At 33.2% G+C, this 18,896-nt stretch overlaps 1 protein-coding gene across 2 annotated transcripts; it reads right to left on the bottom strand.

The window, feature by feature from the left end:
- Positions 1 to 1,095: 1,095 nt before the first annotated feature.
- Positions 1,096 to 18,896, bottom strand: LOC132717612 (leucine-rich repeat-containing protein 72-like). 2 transcript variants are annotated; one of them, XM_060701106.1, is made up of 8 exons: positions 18,870 to 18,896; positions 17,198 to 17,271; positions 16,342 to 16,411; positions 15,022 to 15,217; positions 12,253 to 12,342; positions 11,673 to 11,819; positions 3,730 to 3,766; positions 1,096 to 1,591 (listed from the first exon to the last, which is right to left on the bottom strand). In XM_060701106.1, exons 1-8 carry the CDS (start codon positions 18,885 to 18,887, stop codon positions 1,426 to 1,428), a joined length of 798 nt encoding a protein of 265 aa, XP_060557089.1. In that variant the 5' UTR covers positions 18,888 to 18,896; the 3' UTR covers positions 1,096 to 1,425. The 2 variants fall into 2 exon arrangements, with proteins under 2 accessions (XP_060557089.1, XP_060557090.1); XM_060701107.1 differs by lacking the exons at positions 1,096 to 1,591; positions 3,730 to 3,766 and adding an exon at positions 8,349 to 8,575.

Below are 18,896 nucleotides of genomic sequence, written 5' to 3'. Positions count from 1 at the left end.
GTTTGCAACCAGCATGGATCCAGACCAGCCTGCGCATCCGCGCAGTCTGATCAGGATCCATGCTGTTCGCTATAACTTTCTCTACTTGTTATAGAGTTTGTAAACAAACAGCATGGACCCTGATCAGACTGCGCGGATGCGCAGGCTGGTCTGGATCCATGCTGGTCGCAAACCCATTATGTTGGTTTTGTTCCGATGCGGCTCATTTCTTTATCCAAAATATAACACTTGATAACAATTAAAGTAATATATAGTTTAACATACAGGAAGATAATTATCATGTTTCTTCAATGTCTTGTTTATTCCATATCATGTTGTTTCCATAATCCTGTTAATACACATTTCCATAACTATGTTAGGAAAAAAACAAGAGCTGTCAGAAGGACAGCGCGCTCGACTTTTTTAGTGCTTGCCTATAAAACAAAACTTTGACAGTTAAGGGCACACAAGACTTTAACTAGGAATTTCTAAGTACAAATCAAGAAACATTTTCACAGAGTTATCTTCTCTTGCTTACAGATAGGTCTCATGATGGCACATAAGAACTCCAACTTCCAAAGTAATATCTCAAATGGTTAAGTCAACAAGTGGACAAGAATGAAAATCTTAACTGAGTTTCTAAGTCAAAAAAGGGCCATAATTCAAATAAAATCCTTAACAGAATTACCTTCTCCTGCCCATGTTTTGGGACCATGATGGTAAACAAGTATTCCAACTTTCCAAATTAATATCTCAAACAGTTCAGTCAAAAAGTGGACTGGTACTAAAAACTTAACCAAGATTCTAAGTCGATAAAAGGCCTTAATTTTTAAAACAAATCCTTGACAGAGTTACCTTCTCTTGCGTACAGATGGGGTAATGATGTGAAATAGCATTAAAAGTTTCAAAGCAATATCTCAAAGGGTTAAGGCAATAAGTGGATTTTACCCATATTCAATGTATTTTCTAAGTCAAAAAAGGGGCATAATTCTGTCAAAAACCTTGACAGAGTTATGTCCTCTTGTCTGTTGATGAAGGTCGTGATGGTAAACAAGTATGGTCAGTTTCAAAGCAATACCTCCAATGGTTTTGAAATAAAGTGAGGTGGTACAAAAAACTTAACCAAGCTCAATACACTTTCTAAGTCAAAAAAGGGCCATAATTCTGTCAAAAACCTTGACAGAGTTATGTACTCTTGTCTGTAGATGGAGGTTATGATGGTGAACAAGTATGGTAAGTTTCAAAGCCATACTTGTAATACTTCTGAAATAAAGTGGGGTGGTACGAAAAACTTAACCAAGGTGTGACGCCAACGCCGACGCCGACGCCGGGGCGAGTAGGATAGCTCCCCTTTTCATAGAAAAGTCGAGCTAAAAACTATAACAAAAATAACATAATGAAAACAAATGGTAAAAACATGAAAAGAGAATAAAAAAGATAATCAAGTTATCTATAAACATGAGTAATAATTTCTGGAGAATCAAACACAGTATCTGTTTGGCGTCGTTCCTCAATCCGCGGCACTTTCGACCAATCAAACGTTGTGTACAAGGTGACAGATTTCTTCAACCTTCGAGCATTACACGCATCATCAGAGCTCATGTATAAGGGGCTGTAAAAAAATAAATAAAATAGAATATAATAAGAGGTACATGACTTAGGACTTTTAGTAGAAATGTTCCGATATTATCAATAAATCAATGTATTGTGATTATCGCCCTCATTCTACAGTATTGTGACAACAATTCTGAGGTATCAACATGTAGGACAAACAGATTAAAACCAACACAATTTTAAATATCAATACATGTTTTGTCAGTTGATACATAAAGGAAATGACGTAAATGTACTCAAAACAGACGTCTACGTTAATAGACGGCACATTAGGCCCATAAAAGAAATGTTATAATATTATAATAAAACAAAAAAACGTCTAATCTATATACAGCAATACATGTACATCACTCTTATAGTTGTCTCTTTGAACAGTACTGTAAATTCAAAAATTTGTAATTGCTAATTGTTAATCACTTTTTGAAATATTTGAAACTGAAGGACGATGTAAAGATACATAGTCTGAGATTTAAAGTTTGTTCTAGTCAAGAACTTAATTCACAATAATAGTGTTACAGAATCAACACCAATACATTGTAAATCAGCGCAATGGTATAGAAGGTATTACTTTAGAAAGACTTGAACATTAAAAACTGCATTCATTTCTAGCCTACCCCAACCTGTGCATTATTTAGCACTGGCACATCCTTTAAAAACACTGAGCCCCTGTAAGCTACCTAGACTCCTTTAGAACCACTGAGCCCCTGTAAGCTACCTGGACTCCTTTAGAACCACTGAGCCCCTGTAAGCTACCTGGACTCCTTTAGAACCACTGAGCCCCTGTAAGCTACCTGGACTCCTTTAGAACCACTGAGCCCCTGTAAGCTACCTGGACTCCTTTAGAACCACTGAGCCCCTGTAAGCTACCTGGACTCCTTTAGAACCACTGAGCCCCTGTAAGCTACCTGGACTCCTTTAGAACCACTGAGCCCCTGTAAGCTACCTGGACTCCTTTAGAACCACTGAGCCCCTATAAGCTACCTGGACTCCTTTAGAACCACTGAGCCCCTGTAAGCTACCTGGACTCCTTTAGAACCACTGAGCCCCTGTAAGCTACCTGGACTCCTTTAGAACCACTGAGCCCCTGTAAGCTACCTGGACTCCTTTAGAACCACTGAGCCCCTGTAAGCTACCTAGACTCCTTTAGAACCACTGAGCCCCTGTAAGCTACCTAGACTCCATTAGAACCACTGAGCCCCTGTAAGCTACCTGGACTCCTTTAGAACCACTGAGCCCCTGTAAGCTACCTGGACTTCTTTAGAACCACTGAGCCCCTGTAAGCTACCTGGACTTCTTTAGAACCACTGAGCCCCTGTAAGCTACCTGGACTTCTTTAGAACCACTGAGCCCCTGTAAGCTACCTTTACTTCTTTAGAACCACTGAGCCCTTGTAAGCTACCTGGACTCCTTTAGAACCACTGAGCCCCTGTAAGCTACCTGGACTCCTTTAGAACCACTGAGCCCCTGTAAGCTACCTAGACTCCTTTAGAACCACTGAGCCCCTGTAAGCTACCTAGACTCCTTTAGAACCACTGAGCCCCTGTAAGCTACCTAGACTCCTTTAGAACCACTGAGCCCCTGTAAGCTACCTGGACTAAGCATGTTTGCTTTAAACTAATCCAACATTTTTGGCAAGATTCAAACGTGCTGATTTTATTACTGGGACATTAGTGAACAGACTGACAGCTTTAAAAAGTACCAATCTCAGCCACAGGCCATGCATCTTAATTTCTTTTCCATCTACTGCTGAACAATTTTAACATTTAAAATGAAGAGCAATCACAAAAATACTAAAAATTTGTAATTTTTTCTTGAACTGACAAAAACCAGACAGCTGCATAATTTAGAGGACCTTTGCTGTTACCAAAAAGATTGATTATATTCAATTCAGAATTAAGTTGTTTAAAAGCACAATGACACTATTATGAACATATGGCAACTGAATTTTCAGCTTTTATGATGAAGGAAGACTTTTGGTGCGCAGCATTGCTTAGTCCTCACAGGGGAAACCTCTGACATTAGGATCAAACCCGTTGCAGGAAGGGTCTAGAGATTTCAAGTTAGCACCATTAACCACTTGGCCAGTCAAAGCTTACACTTAATGCTAAAGTTATAATTATTTAACAGGGTACTAACCTATCTCTTAAAAAGCTATTTCCAAGATCTCTTGTATCTGAAATATAACACAAATATAAATGTAAAATAGCTAATAAGTAATCTATCAATTTATATTATATAAAAGATGTTTTTTTTGTTGTACTTTTTTTTTATTAATCTATAGCATTTTTTGTTAAACAAAAGAACTCTTCTAACAAAGAAAATGAGTATCAATTTAAGTAGTTTATCTTCTTAACAAATTTAAAAAAAAAAGATTATTGGCCCTTTTTGAAGTACTATTATCTAACATAATTACAACAGTTAACCATTATCCAACATGGACCAGATAATCTAACATGTTACACATTACCTAACCTGAAACAGATTATTGTACAGATTATTTTAAAGTCACAGATGATCTAACATGTAACAGATCATATTATATGTAACAGATTAACTATTTTTATTGGTTTATCTAACACACATAAAACAGATTTTATAACATGTAACACTCAAGACTTTATAACATGGAACAGATAATCTAACATGTGACATCAAACATGTAACATATTATCTAATATGTAATATATTAATTCTAATATGTATTGTAACATATCTGACATGTAACAGATTATCTAACATGAAACAAATTTAATATCATGTAACAAAATTTATCTTACAACTGTAACTGATTATCTTACATAGGACAGGTTATCAAACTACAATGTACCATATAACCTAACATTTGACTGTCTTATTACCTTATGTGTAGCAGATTACCTAACATGTGACTGATTACCTTTAATGTGACAGATTAACATAAATGTAACATATTACCTAACATGTAACAGATTACCTAACATGTAACAGATTACCTTAAATGTAACAGATTACCTAAATTGTAACAGATTACCTAACATGTCACATATTACATGACATTTAACAGAATATCAAACATGCAGCAGATTACTTAACATATGACAGATTACCTAATGCATGACAGATTACCTAACGTATGAAAGATTACCTAACATATGACAGATTACCTAATGCATGACATATTACCTAACATATGACAGATTACCTAACATGTGACAGATTACCTATCATGTGGCAGATTACCTAACATATGACAGATTACCTAACATATGACATATTACCTAACATATGACAGATTACCTAACATGTGACAGATTACCTATCATGTGGCAGATTACCTAACATATGACAGATTACCTAACATATGACATATTACCTAACATATGACAGATTACCTAACATGTGACAGATTACCTATCATGTGGCAGATTACCTAACATATGACAGATTACCTAACATATGACAGATTACCTAACATATGACATATTACCTAACATATGACAGATTACCTAACATATGACAGATTACCTTATATGTAACAGATTATCTTACAAGTAGCATATTATGTAATATGTATAAGATTATCTAACATGTAAGTTATTATCTAACATGTATCAGATTAATGATTACCTTAAATGTAACAGATTACCATACATGATACAAATTATCTTACACGTAACAGTTTATCTACCATGTTACAGATATAACCATACGTTTCTTAACCCGATATGACAAAAAAATCCTTTGCAAATCATCTTATTCATTAAAATCAAATTAGTAATCCTTAGGTGCAAATTATATTATTTGTTTGTTTCAAAATGAAATGCTTCACAACAACTTACCATATAAAATAACATTAACTGTATTGACTCGAACAAAAGTCCATTTTTTTGATGTTACATTAAACTGGTACAAAATTCAGAAACATTAAACTTAAAGTCGGCTACCTAATAAGTTGGCTTCCATAAGACATTTCAACGACCAAACTAAATTAATAAATTATCTTGAATCTATATAAGTCTAAACTTTGAAAATAAGAAAAAAAAAGAAAAATAATAAGATATAAAGAAAATAAACAAAAGAAGATAACAAGAGCTGTCAGAAGGACAGCGCGCTCGACTTTTTTAGTGCTTGCCTATAAAACAAAACTTTGACAGTTAAGGGCACACAAGACTTTAACTAGGAATTTCTAAGTACAAATCAAGAAACATTTTCACAGAGTTATCTTCTCTTGCTTACAGATAGGTCTCATGATGGCACATAAGAACTCCAACTTCCAAAGTAATATCTCAAATGGTTAAGTCAACAAGTGGACAAGAATGAAAATCTTAACTGAGTTTCTAAGTCAAAAAGGGCCATAATTCAAATAAAATCCTTAACAGAATTACCTTCTCCTGCCCATGTTTTGGGACCATGATGGTAAACAAGTATTCCAACTTTCAAATTAATATCTCAAACAGTTCAGTCAAAAAGTGGACTGGTACTAAAAACTTAACCAAGATTCTAAGTCGATAAAAGGCCTTAATTTTTAAAACAAATCCTTGACAGAGTTACCTTCTCTTGCGTACAGATGGGGGTAATGATGTGAAATAGCATTAAAAGTTTCAAAAGCAATATCTCAAAGGGTTAAGGCAATAAGTGGATTTTACCCATATTCAATGTATTTTCTAAGTCAAAAAGGGGCATAATTCTGTCAAAAACCTTGACAGAGTTATGTCCTCTTGTCTGTTGATGAAGGTCGTGATGGTAAACAAGTATGGTCAGTTTCAAAGCAATACCTCCAATGGTTTTGAAATAAAGTGAGGTGGTACAAAAAACTTAACCAAGCTCAATACACTTTCTAAGTCAAAAAAGGGCCATAATTCTGTCAAAAACCTTGACAGAGTTATGTACTCTTGTCTGTAGATGGAGGTTATGATGGTGAACAAGTATGGTAAGTTTCAAAAGCCATACTTGTAATACTTCTGAAATAAAGTGGGGTGGTACGAAAAACTTAACCAAGGTGTGACGCCAACGCTAACGCCGACGCCGACGCCGGGGCGAGTAGGATAGCTCCCCTTTTCATAGAAAAGTCGAGCTAAAAATGGCATCTATTTTGAAAATGCTTATGTACATCTTAACACTAAATTGCATGTGATAAAAAATTTATGTTTATATATTTAATCTATAAACACACATGTACTAATTTAATCAAATATCATATAAGATAAGAAAAAAAGGAAAATAAAAAACGGAACTACAAGTCTTTTATTTATCGATGAATGTTGAGTGTCAGCCTCTCAACCCAGGGATCACGGGTTCAAGCCTTACTGAGGTCACAACCCATTTCTTCACTACTATGACACCAGTACTGGTTAAGTTACAGATAGTGGACTCAAAAGTGGTCCATTTACAAGTTTTAAGCTTTCATCATAATCAAGCTTACATAAATATGTTTAAAATGACAATTTTTTGAAAAGGTATCTCATTGCATTTACATAGAATATAAAGATGTGTCATAGCTTAATTAATGGGTTGGTTAATAAACTTTTATATAACTTGTTGGCAGCAAAAGATTCTACTCATGTGATCAGTGCAGACCAAGACCAGCTTGCACATCAGTGCTGCCTGATCAATTATGGTCTGCACTGTTCACTATTCAGTCCCATTAAATATTTTGAAACTTCCCCCCAAAACTTGAAGAATGGTTTAGTCCAGCCAATTCATGGTATTGATTACCATAACACAAGTGGAATTCAAATTATACATATGTGGTGAATTTGCGAGAGAAAGGAAAAGGACAACCAATGCAATAGAATTATGTACTCTATATACATTGTACATTCAAACAAAGATTATTTGCTTCAGGGTCCATGCCATGTGCACAATATGACACAATTTTAACCAGCTCATCAACATAATGTAATAATGCATTAACATAGTTCTTTTATAAAATTAAAACATTGGCTCAAATTACACTATATTTTTTTGTAATTTCATCTTACACTATGTTAAACCCAGTTTTTTGTTGTGCTGGACATAGTACCTTAAATAAGTCACACCTGAGATAATTGTAGCTTCTTGGAGTTGGAACCTGTGTTTCTTTGTTTTTTAGAACATAAACTATGACATGAAGACTAACATAATGGTTAATTTAGGTTCCTCACATATGTTCACAATTTGTAAAAATATTATAAAAACTGCCAATACTTTTAATCTGCAAACTAAGTGTGTGTTAACATGATATTAAATCCATTTTTGTAGTTTAATAAAATACACACAAAACAAATACAGAAACAACAAATAATTCTATTTATAACAGAAACAAAGTTAGATTTATTTTGAGGATGGAACTATTAGATTGAATGGGAAATGATGTTGTGAAGGATCACGCCAAATGGAATGTTGTTCATCACATTTTTCACCTTAAGCATACTAGAGTGATGTGAAAGTATCTATATGAGGAAAAATACAAAGAGATAGGGGGGGGGGGGGGGGGGGGGGGGGGAAGTGGAAAATGTATCCTTCAATTAAAGCTTGCCAGTTAAAGCTAAATATAGAATGAAAAAAAAAAAAAAAAAAAAATAGCAAATTGGATGAATAAAAAAGCTTAGCAGCAGAACATTAAATGTAAAAGTTTTTCTGATTAAATGTTCAGAAAAACAATATACCTGAGTAAACAATATTACTGAGTATTTTAAAGCAGCTTCTATACTTACTTTTAGCTTGTAGTTAAGAATAATTACATATTTTCATTTTGGACATGGAAGCAATTGATTTAATAATTTCAAAACATTTCAAAACCTGAGTGTTCTTGAAACATATTTTCCTCAGTGACAGAAAAGAGCACTTTTATCTAATTTTCCTTTAAACAACACCAAAAAGTTAGAATAAAAAACCACAAAAACAATCAAATTCAAATTGATAAAGGTAAAAGTCCACACAAACAGAAATCTCTGGGAAACAAAAAGAAACTCAAACCACTCACTCTTGTCTGGTTTAATGTATCGGCAAGGTAACTCCAGCACTGTATTATATATGTATACATTAAACGATAATAAAACACCATTTCAATCTTTTAAAATATGCCTTTTTTAATGAATTATGTTTGCAACTTTTGCTTTTGTAATAAACTATATTTGTAGCCTTTGGTATTGAAATAACTATATTTGAAGCTTTTGCTAATTCTATAAGCTATACTTGTAGCTTTTGCTATTGTAATAAACTAGGTTTGTGGCTTTTGCTATTGTTATAAACTATAGTTGTAGCTTTTGCTATTTTAATAAACAAGGTTTGAAGCTTTTGCTATTGTATAAACTAAATTTGTAGCTTCTGCTATTTCACCAAACTAAATTTGTAGCTTTTGCTATTTAAATACACTAAGTATGAAGCTTTTGCTATAGTAATAAACTAATTTTGGAGCTTTTGTAAAATAAACTATTTTTGGAGCTTTTGCTATTTTAATAAACAATGTTTGTAGCTTTTGCTATTACAGTAAACTAAGTTTGTAGCTTTTCCTAAAGTAGTTTAGTATATTTGTAGTTTTGCTTTTGTAATTAACTATATTTGTAGTTTCGCTTTTGTAATAAACTCTTTTTGTAGCTTTTGCTCTTGTAATGAAATATGTTTGTAGTTTTTGGTCTTGTAACAAACTACACTTTTAGCTTTTGCTCTTTTTATGAAATATGTTTGTATTACTAGCTTTTGCTATTATAATTAAGCCATCAACAGGAAAGAGCATTTTCAGACTGCAGGTAATACACAGACTGACATGGCTTTATACTGGTAGCATAGGTATAATATAATAATAAATACAATTTAGTATTTACTCCAAATACCACACAATCCAGCATATAATACCAAGTACTAGAAATGTGTCCATAGGACACATATGCCCCCACACGCCACTGTTCTGTCAATCTTTTGACTCTAGGTCAAATATTTTTTGGACTACATGTGCCACAAGTTGAAAACTAAAAATCAACAAAAGGCCATAATTCTGTTAAATTTGATCGCAGCAAAAATTCCTTCCTTAACTGCCATCTAAACATTAAGGTTGTTCTTCCTTGTAAGTTTAAGCAAAATCTGCCATCTGGTTTAAGAGGAGTTGCGTTCACAAAATTTCCACATAGTATATAGTGAAAAAATCAAAAAAGGGCCATTACTCTATTAAATTTGGTTGCAGCAAAAATTCCTTCCTTTACTTCCATTACACATTAAGTTTGTTCATCCCTGTAAGTTTAAGCAAAATATTCCATCCGGTTTAAGAGGAGTTGCGTTCACAAGATTTCGGGACGTACGTACTCACAAAATGGTACTTATGTGACTTTTCCTTTGATCTTTTTGGCCATTTTTAGTCTCACAAGTAAAAACAGAATGAATAGGATCAAAGAGAATTTACTGTTACCCATTGTCCTCCAAGTCACACAAGTACATTTGGGTTCGTACAGACGGACAGACAGACGGACGGACGGACAGACGGAAGGACAAGTGCAACACTATATGCTCCCACTTTGTGGAAGCATAAAAACAATTGAATTACAATCATTAAAAGGCTTGGCCTAAAATTTCACACGAAGGTATGCAAAATTTTCCTTGAATATAATAAAAAAACAAGAGCTGTCTGTAGGACAGCACGCTCGACTATTCTAAGTGCTTGATAGTAAAAGAGCCTTGATAATGTTAAATTTTTTAAGTTCACAAAAGGGCTAATTTTTTTATATAAATTCATGTTATAGGTCTTAGAGAGAGTCTAATTATACAGAATTGGCTTGACTATTTGGAAGGGAATGTCACGAGGGTTTTTTATTGAGTATAATAATACTAATTACCTATGAATACATAAATTTGACAGAAAAGGTACAAAAGCTTGTTATTAAGATATTTTATCAAGTAAATCACTGCTTTATTATTATGAATGCATAAAATTGTCCCAAAAAAGGCACAAACCCTTCAGTAGTTATTGAGATAACAGCTTACAAGCAAAACTTTACCATGAATTTCTAAGTTGAAAAAGGGGAGAAAAATCAGCCTAAATGCAAGATAGAATTATGGATCTTTGTCAGTGACCTACAATTATGACCCTAAATGCATATGTGAAGTTTTAAATAAATATCTTTAATAGTTATAGAGATATGTAAAACTTGCATGTAAACATTAACCAAGAGACTATGTAGAAAAGGGGATATGAATCAGCCTTAATGCAAGATAGAGTTATGGAACTTGGTCAGTGACATACAATTATGCCCCTCCAATTATGACCCTAAGTGCATGTGTAAAATTTCAAGTAAATATCTTTGAAGATTTTTAACCTTTAACCAAAATTTCTAAGTTTCAAAGGGGCAAATAATTCTGCAAATATTGCAGACAGAGTTATGCAATTTTGCAAACTGATTGTTATTGTAAATAAGAATTTTAAATTTCAATTGAATATCTCAAGCAATAATTGAGATATTTGACTTTACAAAAAAACTTTAACCAAAATTTCGAAGTTCCAAAGGGGCATAATTCTGTCAATATGGTAGGCAGAGTTATCCAACTTGTCAATCTGATGTACATTGTTACTATAAATAAGTATTGTTAGTTTCAATTGAATATCTCAAGCAATAATTGAGATATTTGACTTTACAAAAAACTATAACCAAAATTTCTAAGTTAAAAAGGGGCATAATTCTGTCAATATTGTAGGCAGAAGTTATCCAACTTGTCAATCTGATGTACCTTGTTACTATAAATAAGTATTGTAAGTTTAAAATTGAATATCTCAAGCAATAATTGAGATATTTGACTTTACAAAAAACTTTTAACCAAAATTTCTAAGTTTAAAAAGGGGCATAATTCTGTCAATATTGTAGGCAGAGTTATCCAACTTGTCCAAGCTGATGTACCTTGTTACTATAAATAACTATTGTAAGTTTCAATTGAATATCTCAAGTTATAATTGAGATATTTGACTTTACAAAAAACTTTAACCAACGCAGACGCCGACGCGGACGCTGACGCCGGGGCGACTACAATAGCTCTCATATTCTTCGAATAGTCGAGCTAATAATACGTAATAAATTTCATCAATGAAAATTAGCTTTCAAATTTTTCTTGAACAAATGGGAACAAAGAAATCATACCAAATTTTGTGAGAGGCTGATCTTTTCCTGGGTAGTAAAGATTAGGTGGCCCCTCAGATCTGCGTCCAAATGCAACAGTCTCTCTGATTTTCTCCTGTTCCTGTTCATATATTTTCTTTCCTGCCTCTTTCTCACTCTTTAGCACCTCTGCAATGTTAGAAATATCATAACATATCAACCAAATGTTTGTCTAAATTTTAACTATGGTGCCAAATTTTATTTTAACTTTAGTTTAAGCATTTATAATTTATATAATAAGTTGGTGAAAACCTATCCCATAACCAGCTAAATTTATGTAATGAACTTGTCAAGCTTTGATTTTGGAACAGTTAAATCCAAGTGTAACGGGATTTTAATATCAAAATACAACTAAGAACTGTCATTGGAAATGACAAATGCCTCCCCAAAGCAGGGCCCAGTAAAAGGAACCATGACCTTTGACTTCATGGATGAATTAGACTACATTGGTGGCAAAAGTGTGTGCTCTTTGTTTGTTTTGTTTTAGTTCAACTCATTCAAAGGTTTACTAAAGTATAATTAATTAATTGACTTGCAGATACTGCACACACACAAAACTCACCTTGTCTGTCAAGTAATTCAACTGATGGGACTGAATGAATCACATACAGTCTGTAGTCCGGCTCTTGAGCAACAGGATTATTAAACAAATCTGTAAGTAACAAGATAAAATGGCAAGTAACAGAATGAGATTTTGGCATATGTAAGCTCCTCAGCAAACAGGATCGTTAAACAATTATGGAAGTTAAAACAAGATAAAATGGCAAGTTATAGAAACAAAAACAACTTATAAAGGTTCCTGCATCAGCAACAAGAGCTGTCACAGGAGACAGCGAAGCTCGACTAATAAAATACTGGACGCAGTAAGGAGGACAAAACTATGAAAGAAAAATCAATTATGTATAATTATGTATTAAGTTATAGTAAAAAAATGATATTTGTTAACATAAATTCCAAGATCAAGGGGAATAATTCTAGAAATAGTCATGCTAGAGTTATGGACCTTGTCACAACAACATTTGTGTATGATAAGAAATATATATTTGAAGTTTGAAGTAAGGTACCTTAACAAGAGCTGTCCGGTTCATAGGACAGCAACGCTCGACTATTCTTAGTGCTTGATTGTAAAAAAAAAAGCTTGATACAGTTACCTCCTCCTGTTTACGGGTTGGGGTAATGATGGTGAACAAGTGTGCAAAGTTTCCAAAGCCATATGTAAATGGACTTTGAAAATATTTGAGGTATTACAAAAAACTTTAACATAAATTCTAATTGAAAAAAGGGGGCATAATTCTGTCAAAATGAATTGATACAGTTACCTCCTCCTGTTTACGGGTTGGGTAATGATGGTGAACAAGTGTGCAAAGTTTCAAAGCCATATGTCAATGGACTTTGAAAAATATTTGAGGTATTACAAAAACTTTAACATAAAATTCTAAATTGAAAAAAGGGGCATAATTCTGTCAAAATGATTGATACAGTTACCTCCTCCTGTTTACGGGTTGGGGTAATGATGGTGAACAAGTGTGCAAAGTTTCAAAGCCATATGTCAATGGACTTTGAAAAATATTTGAACTATTACAAAAACTTTAACGTAAATTCTAAGTCAAAAAAAAGAGGCATAATTCTGTCAAAATGCTTGATAACAGTTACCTCCTCCTGTTTACAGGTGGGGTAATGATGGTGAACAAGTGTGCAAAAGTTTCAAAGCCATATGTCAATGGACTTTGAAAATATTTAAACTATTACAAAAACTTTAACATAAGTGGTTACGCCGACGCCGACGCTCGGGTGAACTACAATACTCTGCTTATTCTTATGAATAGTCGAGCTAAAAAGTAAAGAAGTTTATTATATTTCTTAAAAGAAAATCCTAAGTTAAAAAGAGAGATAAATGTGTAAATATTGCTTCAAGAGTATATGAAACATTGTCACATAAAATGTAATTGATGAATAAGGAATAAGTATTTGAAGTTTGAGGTAGATACCTTTTAAAAATAAAAAAGTTATAATAAAAAATAACATTTTTCTAGTAAAAAAATCTTAAGTTTATGGGGAGATAATTTCTTGCAATATTGGTGCTAGAGTTATGAACCTTGTCACATAAGTGTGGATGATGATAACGTAAATATATTTTGAAGTATGAAGTTGATCCCTTTAGAAATAAATAAGAAACAGTAAAAAATAATATTTTTTATGGAAAATTCTAAGTTCAAAGGGAAGATAAATCTGAAAATATTGGTGCTAGAGCTTATGAACCTTGTCACATAAGATGGGGATGATGATAACGTAAATATATTTGAAGTATGAGGTTGATCCCTTAAGAAATAAAGAAGAAAACAGTAAGAAATAGTACTTTTTGAGGAAAATTCTAAGTTCAAGGGGCAGATAAATCTGAAAATATTGGTGCGTAGAGTTATGAACCTTGTCACATAAGATGGGGATGATGATAAGGTACATATATTTGAAGTATGAGGTTGATCCCTTAAGAAATAAAGAAGTAATAGTAAAAAAATAGTATTTTTTTAAGGAAAATTCTATGTTCAAGGGGAGATAAATCTGAAAATATTGGTGCTAGAGTTATGAACCTTGTCACATAAGATGTGGTTGATGATAAGGAACATATATTTGAAGTTTGAAGTTGATACCTTAAGAAATGACAAAGTTATAGTGAAAAATATTTTACTGCACCAAAACTTTAATCTAAAATCTGGACGCGGACGCGGACGCCGGGGCGAGTAGGACAGCTCTCCATATACTTCGTATAGTCGAGCTAAAAAGGGTTATTTTACAAACCTGCAATGTACCAAAATGAAAAAACAAGAAATAGAATACAAATAATTAAAAAAACTAACGGCAAGTTATAGAAAAAAACAACTTATAAAGGTTTCTGCATAAATGATAAGCAAAAAGGGTTATTTAACAAATCTGCAACTTACAAAATGAAATATAAAGTATATAGAATGAAATAGTAACTAATGCTGGAACCTGAGCAACAAGATAAATTTTTAGCACCAGTATTAAACAGAATGGGAAAGCAGCTTTCGCCAATTCTTTATGGAAGAAATACTTGTACAACTTATATATATTTTACTTTTGGTATTGGCAATAGGAAAGATTAAAAGGAATATAAATGTTAGTTACACCAAAGACATTGCTCCCTGATGTTGCTTTGGCACATAGCTAAAACATAGTCTTTTGATGGCACATTTTTTTGCTAAAACATAGTCTTTTGATGGCACATAGCTAAAAGAGGCTTTGCTATAGGGAATATAAAATTGTAAAAATTATATGAAGAATGTGGCTTCTAATTTGTCTAATTTTCACTTACTAAGTATTTTAAGGCACTGCATCTTGTTGAACTCTTTCACGACTTTATCGAGTTTTGTAAGCTGGTTATTATGTAACATAAGCACTTTAAGACTTGTCAGGTGTTGTAACACGCCCGCTATATCAGTTAACTGATTGTTCTGTAGATACAGCTCTGCTAGCTGGAAATTGTTGTCTAAACAAGATATGTCTCGCAGCTGAAATAGGTAATAAAGATTGTAAACACTTTTAATTATTTATCTTTATTTATTTATATGCATACATATATATATATATATAATATGTAGTTGCTCTGTCACAACTATGGTTATCAATATGTAGTGTTCCATCAAATAGCTTACCATGAGTAGTAAGTGTTTCTAATAATTAAAAATAAGTAGTGTGTGTTCTCAATAACTTACCATGAATAGTTTGTGTTCTCAATAACTTACCATGAATAGTATGTGTTCTCAATAACTTACCATGAATAGTCTGTGTTCTTAATAACTTACCATGAATAGTATGTGTTCTTAATAACTTACCATGAATAGTGTGTGTTCTCTATATTACTCACCATGACCAGTATGTGTTCTCTGTAACTTACAATGAGTAGTATGTGTTCTAAATAACTTATCATGAGTAATATGTGTTCTTTATAACTTATTGTGAGTAATACATGTATATGTTCCCTGAGTATCTTTCCAAAAGTATTATAATGTTCATAGTTAAGTAACTAACTGTCCCAGTATTATGTGTTCCAAAAAGCTTACCATGAGTTGTCTGTGTTCCAAGCAGCTTACTACATGTATTGTGTTCCCAATAGCTTACCATGAGTAAAATGTGTCCCCATCATGTAATTGTCTATTATGTTTCATGGTTAATATATGGTCCCAGTAGCTAATCATAAGTAGCCTAACATGAGTATAGTATGTTCCCAGTAACATAAAATGAGTTGTATATATTCCAAAAAGCTTACCATGAGTATTATGTCTTCAAAGCAGCTTACCATGAGTATTAGGTGTTCCAACCCCAGATTTCTTATATTCTTGATTGTTTGGTTTTAAGACCCTAACCCATTGTATTTTTTGCCCCCAAAAGTTTTCCCCAAATGAGTATTTTTATGTTGCAAAGAGTATTTAGATGTTGACAGATATATAAACACAATCCTTTTTCTGAACACCACTCTTGAAACACTGTTGTGATTAAGGCTTTTATAACCTTGCTCATTTAGCCACAATCTACAATGTTCATTCCCCTTTTATTGTTTCAACATTAGCCCCTAAAAGGTCAACTAATTTTTTTTCAACTTAGTTCTATATACCGGTAAGGTAATTATAAATACCCGGTTCTTGTTCAGCCACAGACTTCTCAGGTACTTGAATCTTGTTAGCTCCACACATTCTGATAGGTTTCTGAAAATAAATCATTTAAAATGATGTCATAAAATGAGACTTATTAAAGCCAAGCCAATATTTGTATTCGTAACAAAATGATTTTTTAAGTAACCTAAGTTTAAACTTATGTATCTGAATATAGTTAATGCTTGTGCAAAATGAAAATTTTAAGCAAAACCCTTGAACATATTTGAAAAAAAGCTTTACTTTGCACGGGGAAACCTTTTTGGTTCATCCCCTTTCCCCCCAAATGATCTGAAGCCAATGAATTTCTGCTAGTTTTCTTTGTTGTAATTTAAAATTTTTCAAAAATTTATATTTTCTTTTTTTTGTTGTTTTTTGTTTTTTTAGTTAAAATTCATTTGCCCCTTTTTGCCCCTTCTTAGATGAACTTTCCAGCTTCAATTTTTGGAACTGTTCACAATTAAGATTTAAGGATATCAAGATAAATATCTGAAGTTCAGGCCTTACACTGCCACTGTTGAGGGCCAGGAAGAATAATACAAGAATGTGAATATGGCTCACCTGGCTAACCTGAGGTTGCACTTCAAATAGTGGCTATCCATTCCATTTTCTTTTCCAGCATGCTCAAGACTGCTGGTGGAAACAGATTCTGCCTATGCAACTAGTGCAGACCAAGATCAGCCAGCACATGATCATGGTCTGCACTGTTTGCTACATAAAACAGTATTCAGTCAATAAGCATATTTTGAAATTTACTCTAAAAATGATAGACTGAAAAATGGACAAGTTCATTTAAGATATTTAGTGTGGTACATAAGATAATGATACTGTCATACATACTGTTTTGCTAGGTAGAGTTCTTCAACATCTTTGTCCTTTTTAATGCCTCTTTCTTTTAGATGGGCCTCTAATACCTGAAATAAATACATTATCACTTTTTCATTACATCATTCTAAACAAGAAGCCTAATAAGTATATAGTAATTTGCTTCTAGCAGTTTTGTAAACAAACATGTACTAGTTTGTCTCACAATAACAGTTAAACTGAGAATTCAACAATCACATAGCCATACTTTCAATCAAATTTTCAATTTAGTAGGATGGTTATTTGGTACTTTAATTTTTTGCTGCAGTTACAGAATTTTTTTCTGTTCATATTGAACTGGTAAAGTGTGGGGAAACAATGATGGGATAGGCTGTTCCCCCAGTAGGATGGTCCCCTATGGTACCATTGTTCTTATTAATTCCTGCAAATTCTACATTACAAATAAAAGAACGTGTACATGTATTTACTATTTTTATTAAATTGTGTTTAACTGTCACATCTTGACTTTAAAATACACATGTCATTCATAGAATAACTCAATGATTTAAATTTAAAACATCTATGGTCAGTCTGTGAGCCATGTTTTGAATGGGAGCTTAAATGGAGAGCACTATAATGATATCATGGTTTGTAATTTGATGGCCCTGTTTGGCTTCAGTAGAATTTTTTTCAACAGAATATAACATCACTACAGTTTCAGCAGGCGACCTTCACTTGTCAGAACATGACATTAACTGGTTAATATGGGATAAAATACAGAAATATTTTCAACACACGTGGGCAGCTTTGGATTTTTCCTATCAATGACAGAAATTTATTTTAATTAATGAAAAATATTTCTAACAATTTCTATCCAAATTAAAAAAGCAGCACTTCCACTTTCACGTTAATGATGAAAAACACATTTAACTGTCATTTTCTAATTACAGCGGAATGGCAAGGACATGGTACCAGCGGGGAGTACTATACCAGTGGGAAACTGTTGGGATTTGTAGTCTAGTCTATTAATTAATCCTTAGTCCCAACTATATTAGACCGTTAACGGCCGCTTGTTATAGTTTCCCTGTCGGTCAAAGCCCTGACTTGCCCCAGAAGCAAAAATATCTTCAAAAACGCGACGTCAGTAATCCTATAGGGGACAAAATTAATCCTGTGATTACCTTTCTCCCAAAAATGACCTTTCGCTTTCGAGATATTTTTGCTTCTTGACAAAGCAAGGACATCGGGCTTGACCATCATAAACTATCCCTGCGTTGGGTATTTTCGTGGGCTCACAACATCTGATAAATTGGACTTGGGATTAACTAAATATATCAATATTGATAATTCAGTCGCAAACCATTCGGCATAGGGCATGTCAGCATATATAAGAAGGCTCTCTCTGAGTGTAATGGGGTTAGAAACATAAGGTTAGAATCAACAATTAATCTGTTGACATAGGGCATGTCAACATGTAAGAAGGCTGTGTCTAGGTGTAATGGGTTCAGAATTACCAACCAATCAGCAATCTGAATCTTTTTCTTTTTTTATCACACAATGTGACAGGTTATAAGTTGTAACTGGCAATCAGCTAATTAAACATAGATGTGAAGAAACAATTGTTAAAATGGTATTAAACTTGTTAAAAACTTTCAAATGGTGTCGTTTAAAGTAGAAATAATGCTTAAATATCTTAAGTGACACTAGCCTTTGCGGAGGCCGCCATCTTTGTTGT

Source organism: Ruditapes philippinarum, unplaced genomic scaffold (genome assembly GCF_026571515.1).
Source record: "Ruditapes philippinarum isolate M1 unplaced genomic scaffold, ASM2657151v2 ctg3385_1_1_1_1, whole genome shotgun sequence".
In the NCBI taxonomy this organism is placed as follows: domain Eukaryota; kingdom Metazoa; phylum Mollusca; class Bivalvia; order Venerida; family Veneridae; genus Ruditapes; species Ruditapes philippinarum.
The sequence above is the reverse complement of the archived record's forward strand: the minus strand, read 5'-3'. Positions and strand labels throughout refer to the sequence as shown.

Excerpts from the sequence above, each read along its gene's own strand:
- LOC132717612 (XM_060701106.1), bottom strand. Across the intron at positions 16,412-17,197 it reads GAACTCTACCTAGCAAAACA|AAACCTATCAGAATGTGTGG; the intron begins GTATGTATGACA and ends ATTTATTTTCAG. Across the intron at positions 3,767-11,672 it reads TCAGCCTCTCACAAAATTTG|ATACAAGAGATCTTGGAAAT; the intron begins GTATGATTTCTT and ends GTTATATTTCAG.